General features: G+C 55.0%; 1 protein-coding gene across 1 annotated transcript in view; it reads left to right on the forward strand.

The window, feature by feature from the left end:
* Kcnj12 (potassium inwardly rectifying channel subfamily J member 12) overlaps positions 1-8,713 on the forward strand; it is a 45,541-nt gene extending 36,828 nt beyond the window's left edge. Inside the window, exon 2 of the mRNA XM_050163728.1 lies at positions 6,315-8,713. Within this exon, the coding sequence (XP_050019685.1) occupies positions 6,371-7,657 (1,287 nt within the window). The 5' untranslated portion in view covers positions 6,315-6,370 and the 3' untranslated portion in view covers positions 7,658-8,713. The remainder of the gene's footprint in view (positions 1-6,314) is intronic.
* Positions 8,714-9,986: the final 1,273 nt, after the last annotated feature.

Genomic DNA, 9,986 nt, shown 5'->3' on the forward strand with positions numbered 1-9,986 from the left:
ATGCTATTGCCCCCTGTCCTCTGTTTGCTCACCTACACACCATCCGTGGGAATACTGCCTATCATACTATCCGCCGTCTGGGGGTGGCACTGGGGAAACCTGGCAGGAGTAACTAGAACACAGGCATAGAGTCCCAAGCTTCTTCATGACCCTGGAGACATTGCTGCTTCTCTGAAGAGGGAAGGGTAGTCATTCCAGACCTGTGGCCCCATGAGGATTCTGCAAGAGGATGTGTGTGAGGTGTCTACTCTGTGCCTGGAGAGCACCACGACACTTGCCATCATCAGTGGTGACTGTCTTGTTCTGCGCTGGTCCAATAACTGGAGGTCCCACCCCTCTCTGCTGGCTTTGAGTGATGGCAGCAGCTGCTTGGGTATTTCTAAAGACAGTGGCTGCCACTTGGCATTGGACTTAGCGACAATTCCAAGTTGGTGGGGGTGAGGTCCTGATGTGTACTTGTGTAGCTCATCATCCCGCAATGGATGCTCACTGGTGCCTCCGCTCCCCCCCCCCGCATTGGTCTCTTCCACCCACTTAGTCGGCTGTTGCTATCCATCCAGTCGCTCCTGACGCCCCGTCTATCAGACACGCATCCTCTCACCCCCACCTCCCACTCTCACCTGGTTCTGCTCCGCACCCCGCCGACTTTCCCCACCTCGCCCCATCCACACACCCATCCGTCCATTCATCTGACCACCAAAACACCCACCTGTCAGTCATCCGCCCTGAAGTGCTAGTTGCCCGTCCCATCCGTTCATTACTCCATTTCCTTCACCCATTCATCTGCTCTACCATCCACCCGCCCACCAAACCACCCATTATCTGGTCACTCCTGCCCAGACACCCACACATCTGTCAGCCCGGTCTAGCCACCCATCTGCTTGACCACCCGTCTGTGCTTGTCTCTGCCTACTCCGTCACGGCACTGCCACCTCCTTGCTTCGGGAACACTTCGCGGTTCCTGTGTCAAGGCCCGCACCAGCCCGCCGGGCCTCCAAGGCTGATCCGAGGTGGGGCTAGGACAAGAACCGCTTTCAAACAGTGTAGAAGCAACTTCTGGCCCTGATGGGATGAAACTAGGACAAGAGAATCCAGAGGTCCCTGGGCATGGTTGTCTTTAATCCCAGCACTCAGGAGGCAGAGGCAGACAGATCTCTGGGTTCGAGGCCAGCCTGGTTTACAAAGCAAGTTCCAGGATGGCTAGGGCTATTACACAGAGAAACCCTGTTTTGAAACACACACACACACACACACACACACACACACACACACACACACACACAGAGAGAGAGAGAGAGAGAGAGAGAGAGAGAGAGAGAGAGAGAGAGAGAGAGAACACTAGAGGTCTTTATAGAGTGGGTAGGAGAGGAGAGAGCACGGAGGACATCTTGGAGAAGAGGGGTTGTACTGTCTACTGAGCTCATCCTGGAGAAGGGGATATTGGAATTCAAGGAGGCTTTGCAGATGTGAGACACTAGAGGCCCCATGAGCAGAGCCAAGGGACAAAGCTACCAGTGTAGGGAGCTTCATGTGAGACAAGCTGAGGAAACTCAGAGAGACAAGGCAGAGGAGGAACAGGTAAGGAGTGATAAAGACATGCTATTGATAGGGTTACTGCTTGGAGAGGGGTATGTGATTGGAGCTAGAACAAGCTGGGGATCTAACCAGTTGGAGGATCCTAGCTGAGGACCCAGCCAAGGTGACACGTGGAACATAGACTTCAGAGCTGTCTCATGCCAGGGGCAGGGAGTGGAGCTCCTGGTGGTTTTGGTTCCCAGCCTGCCCTGCCCATGGGCAGAGTGTGCTTTAATGGCCAGAGAGCTTTCAGGCAGAAATGTTGATGTGGTCGCTAGAATCAGGACAGGGACTGCAAAGCGGTGAGGCCTGGGGGTGGGGGCCAGCACTGACCTACCCACCCCAACATGGAGTGGCCATTGTTTCCCCAGCATAGGGAAACATAAACTTGGAGCAGGAGTCCAGCGTGTTCACTGACCCTGAACGTTTTCCGGGGAAGAGGGCAAAGGTTGTCTGAGGATCTGACCAGGGAGTCTGGATTGGGAATCATCGTCCCAGATTTAGAGAAAGAAATGTCAGCCCTCTCAACTTTCCATCCCCTGAACAGCCTTACTTAATTTAACTCTCGGCAATGAGACCAGCTTCCTTTCTGGTCTTGTGTCCCCTAGCTCTGGCAGGGCCATCTCTCTGCCACAGGTTTGCTCTCTGGGCAGGGCCTGGCCTAAGGGAGAACTTTGTGCCTTATGCCTGCCTGGTTTCCCATTTCCTTTGTGGCTGAGGCAGGGAGCCCTCGTGGAACCTCTCATGCTAAGACTTCTGGGTAGCGACTGCATTGGCTGCTCCTGGCTACAGTGGGGACAAGGCTCTGTGTTTGATGATTGACGTCTGTTCCAGGCACAGGTGAAAGGAACAGGCTCAGGCGGGTCACACGCGTGCCTTCCCTGCACAGATGACCTCCAAGGAGTCTTTTGATGTGGGAGCTCCAAGAGTCCCCTGTCCCTTAAAAGTCTGCTGTTGACTGCCAACTTGGGGACAGTTAATAGTGTGTGTTTTATTAACAGATGGGTAAGAAATGGGGTCTGGAGAACTGGTAGTGGAACGTGATGCCCTGCAGCCTGCTCTTGGAGGCCGGAGTGATGGATGTTTTCATCCCAGCTCTCCAGAACAGAAAGTTGGAGACTGTGTGTCCCTTGAAGAGTGACTCAGACTCTCTGAGCTTTAGTTTCCTCCCTGGAAAAGGGATTAGTTGTCACGGTCATTACAGGGATTACCTGGGCGAGCATGTCAGAGTTTCAGGAGAGTGTCTGGGAGGTAGCAGCAGTCGATAACTTTTGACACCTTTGCTCCTCATCCTAGAGGAGCCCAAGGGAGAGGCCTCACCCGATGCTCCTTTTCCAGGGCCGGTTTCTTTGCAGTCACTATCCAGGCGACATCTGGGACTATGGGCCCAAGCCTTGTCCCAGTTCCTCCCGGATGTTAGCGAAACCTGAGGTGTCCCAGAGCCTTGGAGACTGACATGGGATGTCCTGCTCCATCCGGAGGAACCTCCCAGTGACTCCCAGGCCCCACCCTAGGCTAGGTGGCAGCTCTTTTCACTCAGAGCTCCAGTCCTGGCCCTCCCTGGCCAGTGCTCCAAGCTAACTGGATGCCGAGAGGCTGCGCCTGCAGATGCCAGGGCAAGAATCTGGTCCAGGACAGGTCATTTCTTCCTGCGGGTTCTGTGGCCTCTCCTCCCCACTGTGCCTGGTCTCATTTTGAGCGCTGTCCAGTGTCGACTCTCCTTGTCTGGTTCAGGTACTGTATTCCACTGAGCCTCCCCGTTCCCTCCTGGCAGTGTTCAGAACTGCCACTGGCCAGCTTAGGCCTTGCTAACGTGGTCCTCAGTGTTGGCTTGAACATTGTTTTCTCCTTTGGCTTCCGTTTCCCCACCTCTGAAGTGGGGTGCTGGCCTCTTTTCTTGCTTAGACCTCTTCAAGTGAAACAAATCTCATTGATTTTCTTTCCTAGTCTCATGACATGCCCATTGAGCAAGAGCCTGCCAGCTTGCATGACCCCGGCGGAGGCTCTGCCTCGTGTTTCTTAGAGATCTTTAGTACATTCTTGTTGTCTAAGCCTTGGTGTGGGGGTCTCCTCTTGACCTTTGGCCTTCTGTGGCACTAATTCCTGCTTCTGGGTCCTCCTTTTGGGTCTGTCCTCACCATCCTCCACGTGAGGGTCTCCCACATCTGTCTGCTTCTGTTGCTCACGTACATTCTCTGGGTGTCTGGGGACAAGGGACTTTGCTCACCATCGGTTTCTGGCTCAAGGTACAGAACAGGCATACACTTGATGAAGTTGATTTTCTCTGTGGTTTGGGTGGAATATCAGCAGAAGTGGGAGTTTCCAGGTCTGTGATGCTGCCTAAATGATTCCAGAAGTGGCTGCCACACTCTCAGCTCCATGGGGCTGGCCAGATGGAAGGCTGCCTTCCTGGATCAGGCTTCTGGATGGGGCTCCCCAGTCTTTGATGCCTGTGATTCTGTTCCCTGCAGGTCAGCTACTGCTCATAGTGGGAGCCAGAGCCGCCATGACCCGCTGGACATCCCTCAAGGCCTCTAGGTCACACAAGCCTAGCTCCTGGGATCTGGCAGCTTCCCCCCGGCGTCTGAGTACCCCAACCTTGACCACCTTACCCTGGAAGACTCAGAAATCTGGGGCTGAGATGTCTTCCCAGGGTGGTCCCCAGGGTCCTCAGCCCCGCCAACCCTCTGCCTCCTGGCCCAGACAGAAGCAGCATCCACCATTACAGCCCCAAGCCTCAGCTACACAGACCCATGGTGAGGTGGTCAACTGACGTAGCCATAGGGGAAGATGTCAGAATGAGGACCGATGGCCCTGTTGAGCCTAAGGTCACATGGCAGGAAACTGTGTTAGACATGAGGTTTGGATCTCAGCTCTCCTGATTGATGCCCATATGTCTTGGTTGGGAGTTCCTTTCCTATTTGAACCCCCTATGGCTGTTAGAGGAAGACTCGAAGATCTTGGATGTGTTTCTCCCCATCCTAGTAGGGTTTCTGTGGTTCTCAGGCTTCATGGCCCTGTCTGTGTCTGCCAGGCTTCAGGGACTCAGCAGCACTGTGGCTTACGGCATAGACTCGGAGAGTGCTTCCTGATCTGGCTGGTCTGATGGTCTCCACCCATACCACTGTGTTGCTAGCAGAGTCTGCAGGCTGTGTCCCTCTGAGCCTCTGATGTAGATGTGGCCAGGGATTGTGCTGTCCAGATAGGGCTGAATTCTAGCATTGCTATCTGTGCCTACAGGCACACTGGGGGAGTGTCTTCCTGTTCTCAGCCCCCTTGTCTGAAAAAATGGGCAGATCTACTACCCTCAAGAGTCCAAGGGCAGGAAGCTCTGATAACATCTAGCCTGCCCTAGGTGCCCAGCTCCCATGGGATCTTCTTCTAGAATCTCTTTGTCTTCCTAGTGACATCAGGTGATTGAGGGCTCCAAGGCTTTGTTGGGCTCTTGTCCAGCTCATTAATGTTCTGCTACACCAGAGGACACCCACTTTCTGCTCAGCCCAGCTGAGATAGGCTAGTGTCTCCAGAGGCAGACAGGGCTACGATCCCTGGCTTAGCCTGCCACTGGTCCTCATGGATCAATCGGGATGTGCAAACCTGGGTTTGCTCTGCTGGCCACGGTCCCTTTCTTCAGGCCTTCTCTGAGAAGAGTGTGTGCTAGGCTGGCCTGGAGATACGGTGCTCCCTACAGGAGACCAAAAGTGGTAATGGAAGCAGGTGATGCGTGTGAGTCTCTGGACCTGTAGTCCTCAGCGGAGGCGTGGGAGTTGCCTGTTCTGAAGTTAGGGAAACCTAAAGAGACCCAATCTGGGTGTCTGCTCTAGGGCTGCCCCTTATACCGTATAACCCCATGATAGAAAAGTCATGGGTGTAGCCTATGGGTGCTTAGTGGATGCCGTGGACTTCGTGAAGACAGGCAAAGTGAACATAGAATGTCAGACACGATGAGGTTTGGGCCTCGGCAGACCTGTTCTAGACCTGGGGTAAGACAGTGAGGGGCGTAAATGACCAGTGTGTGTGAGGGAAAGACAGGCCAATGTCACAGCTTTTATGGTCGTTGCTACTGCTGCTCTACACGAGGATCCGTGGTGGCTGGGGTGTGCAGTGTGTGGGTCAGAACCATGTGTGCATTTCTGGGGCACGGGGAGGCCTGCCCTGGCAACATGGGAGCACAGTCTGATGTACAGCAGCACTGATCTGGGAGGGTGCTTGTCTGGGGGAGGGGGAGCAGGTGGGTGAATAGCATGCACACACACGTGTGCACATATGTGTGTATGTGTGTGTGGGTAGTGTGGGGGGATGTGTGTGTGTGTTCAACCAGGCAACAAAGCTATGGGACTGCCTTACAGACCTTGCAGCTCCAGGGCCCACTGGCTGTGAGAGAAGGAAGGGTGGGATCTAACATGGTCCCTTTCAGGGACTGAGAGTAAGGGAGACAAAGTGAGGCTGGGGAGGTGGCCCCTGCCTTGGTCCAGGCTGGAGGTGACCAGGACTTAGGCTATGAGGGTGGGAGAAATAGAAATATGTTTGAAAGCAGAGCCCAAGATTTCTGGCTGGAGCGGCACTGCTGGGAGCCAGGGGGGGCCTGTTTTCCAAGCTGAGAAGGTGGATTTGAGGAGCAGGCTTTGAGTGGGAGGGAAGACGGGATCTGTGGTGACTAAACGGGGGCTTTGTCTGCCAGCTACCGTCATGGGCCCTGGCTGCCTGCCCAGACAGACCCACTGTCCTCTCTTTTGCAGAAGTGCCCCTGCCTGGAGTCAGCCTGGGGGCAGGCCAGGGTCCACCAGACCCCGGGATGACCACAGCCAGCCGGGCCAACCCCTACAGCATCGTCTCATCAGAGGAGGACGGACTGCACCTGGTTACCATGTCCGGCGCCAACGGTTTCGGCAACGGCAAGGTGCACACAAGGCGCCGGTGCCGCAACCGCTTTGTCAAGAAGAACGGCCAGTGCAACATCGAATTCGCCAACATGGATGAGAAGTCACAGCGCTACCTGGCTGACATGTTTACCACGTGCGTGGATATCCGCTGGCGCTACATGCTGCTCATCTTCTCCCTGGCCTTCCTTGCCTCCTGGTTGCTGTTCGGCATCATCTTCTGGGTCATTGCTGTCGCCCACGGAGACCTGGAGCCAGCCGAGGGCCGTGGCCGTACACCCTGTGTGCTGCAGGTCCACGGCTTCATGGCGGCCTTTCTCTTCTCCATCGAGACACAGACCACCATTGGATACGGGCTCCGCTGTGTGACTGAGGAGTGCCCGGTGGCTGTCTTCATGGTGGTGGCACAGTCCATTGTAGGCTGCATCATTGACTCCTTCATGATTGGTGCCATCATGGCCAAGATGGCCCGGCCCAAGAAGCGGGCGCAGACTCTGCTTTTCAGCCACAATGCTGTCGTGGCTCTGCGTGACGGCAAGCTCTGCCTGATGTGGCGCGTGGGCAACCTTCGCAAGAGCCACATCGTAGAGGCCCACGTGAGGGCTCAGCTCATCAAGCCCAGGGTCACAGAGGAGGGTGAGTACATCCCACTAGACCAGATCGACATTGACGTGGGCTTTGATAAGGGCCTGGACCGTATCTTCCTGGTATCACCCATCACTATCTTGCATGAGATTGATGAGGCCAGCCCTCTGTTCGGCATTAGCCGTCAGGACCTTGAGACAGACGACTTTGAGATTGTCGTCATCCTAGAAGGCATGGTAGAGGCTACGGCCATGACCACGCAGGCTCGCAGTTCCTACCTGGCTAATGAGATCCTGTGGGGCCACCGCTTTGAGCCAGTGCTCTTCGAGGAGAAGAACCAGTACAAGATTGACTACTCACACTTCCACAAGACCTATGAGGTGCCCTCTACCCCCCGCTGCAGCGCCAAGGACCTGGTGGAGAACAAGTTCCTCTTGCCCAGTGCCAACTCTTTCTGCTATGAGAACGAGCTGGCCTTCCTGAGCCGAGATGAGGAGGATGAGGTGGCGACAGACCGGGATGGCCGCAGCCCTCAGCCGGAGCATGACTTTGACCGACTGCAGGCCGGCAGTGGTGCCCTTGAGCAGCGGTCCTACAGACGGGAGTCAGAGATTTGAGTGCCCTTGACTTGGGTACAGCACCGCCCTGACCACAATAGGTCCCAGGTCCTTTGGGGACCTGGGTTTGAGCAGAGCAAGCCAAATCCTCGGGCCACAAACTCTGTAGCATCTTAGTCTTTCCATGTTCTTTCTGCAATAGCCTGGGGAAGTTGGTGAGAGAGCGGGTGACCAGAATGAACGGCCCGTGGCCTCAGATGTATATTTATGGGCAAGGAGGTGGTGACCTCTTGGGGTGGTGACCTCTTGGGGTGGTGACCTCTTGGGGTGGTGACCTCTTGGGGTAAGGTGAACAGCAGGGGTAGAGGACTCTTCTGGAGGCCTCAGAAGCCGCTCAGGAGAGGTCCCAGCCCTGATGGGAGAAAGTTGTGTGTGCACACCTCATTGGTTTTTAACTTGGATAAGACTGTTTACAAAAACAAAAAACAAAACAAAAAAAACCCCACAAAACACAAGAAAACACTAACATGTGGTTGCATTTTTTTAAAATCTATGGTGTGGGGACAGTTAGAATTCTACTCCCAGCTGCCAGGCAAGCAGCTGGATGGAGAGCCCGGAAGGTTCTCGGAGGTCTGGTGTCTCCCTTACGTGTCCTGCTCAAGGGTGAATCAGGCTTGTGACCATGTTAACGATTCTAATAAAGTGTCTGGATGTCTCTGGGGGTGGGGGCCCACTAGGATGAATCTGGCTTGATCATTTGTGTTTGCCTTTGTACCTCAGCTGGATCAGGGCTGGGTTTAGGACCCAGGGGAGGTCCCCTTCCGTGCCCCTGTTCCTCACTCCCTGTCTGCCCGAGGGTCTCCACCCCTTGCGGTGAGGGCCTGTAGGAAACACCAGAGTGGGTGCTTCTTAGGAAAGGACACTCAGGAAATTAGCATGGGGTCTGGTTCCCACGTTCCCAGGAAGTGGGTCAGCCCCACCCCCGTAGGACTCACAGTTTGAGTTGTGCCTTAGACACTCTGGTTGACTGGCTTCAGTCTTTTTGGTTTTATCAGACTTGTCCAATCCTTCCCTTCTGCCCCTAACTCCACTCCTGACACCCAGAAAGCCCCTCCCCGAGGGTGCAGACTGCACCCCTCCTGTCTCACAGCCACCATGTCCTTACCTGCTTTTCTCCCACACTCCTGGGGCGCCATGAGGTAGCCCAGCTGGCCCCAGCCAATCATCTGCTGCTGGAAGGCAGAGTCCAGGAAAGGAGAGGAGAGGAGGACCCCTCCCCAGTCCCCACCCTGCCCCTACCACCATAGAGATGACCAGAGAAATGTCATAAAACAATTTCTGTGTAGCCTTTAGGGGCCTGTGATGGAGCTTTCCCTCCCCGAGGTCCCAAACCGTGAAGTCTTCCCATCATGCCCAGTTAGAAAGACCTGAGGTGGGCTTGCTCCCAGGCATCTAACTTAAGAGTTCATGCTATGTTCTAGCCTAGGAGTCTGCCTAAGACCTGCTGCAGAGACCTCAGCTCCTTTGTGTTCTTGGCCTGGCCTCTGTCCTCACATCTCACTGAGTTTTCTAGCCTTGGCCCTGGGGCTTGAGGGTGCATTCAGTGTAGGGGTGCTTGGCTCTCACCCACCTCTGTGCAGTTGTCAGGCTGCGGGAGGGAAGAAGGGGAGATCCCGGGCCCTGGGTACCACTGTGGGAGCCCAAGCACCTTTCTGAGTACGTGGGCCTGCATCCAGAGCAAGGTCTAGGGGCTCCTGGTCCCTCAAGGCCTGCTCCCAGCTCATCTCAGTGGCCTGAAACATTCAGCACTCTGGCCCATCCTCCTCCCAGGCCCAGGTCTGCCAGAATGGTCCAGTCCCTGGGCTCTGCTGGAGAGCAGCTCAAGCTGCCTTTCATCTCTGCCAAAGGCAGGCGGATGCTGTATTTTCAAATTCTCCTGCCCTCTTTTTTTTCTCTTTCCCTGTATTTATTTATTGCTTGTGCTAAAGACCAAACTAGCCCCTCTTTTTAGTGCACCTAATGGGGGAGGCCACTGAGAGGGGAGCGTGTGCCTGTGCCAAGCAGGAAAGCTTGGCCCCTGGGGAGTGCGTGAGGAAGGAAGCCAGGGTGTGTGTGCCTGCGTGTACAGATGTGCTCACATGATTGCCTCCCTGTGTGCGAGTCTTGGTATACTGATATATGGTATACACAGGTGTTTATGTGCAAGTAGTCCGTGTGTGTCTGCCCACAGGTACATGTGTGCTTGTTTTTTTATAGGGGTAAGGTGGGTCTGGTGCTCACTAACCTGAACTGGTCAGGTTGGGTGCTGGCCACAGACACAATCACAGTCCGACGTGAGTCCCTGCCCTGCCCTGCCCTGGTTATGCAGGCTGTACACAGTGTGCAGCAG

Source organism: Alexandromys fortis, unplaced genomic scaffold (genome assembly GCF_014885135.2).
Source record: "Alexandromys fortis isolate MF-2015 unplaced genomic scaffold, M_Fortis_MF-2015_v1.1 scaffold_149, whole genome shotgun sequence".
In the NCBI taxonomy this organism is placed as follows: domain Eukaryota; kingdom Metazoa; phylum Chordata; class Mammalia; order Rodentia; family Cricetidae; genus Alexandromys; species Alexandromys fortis.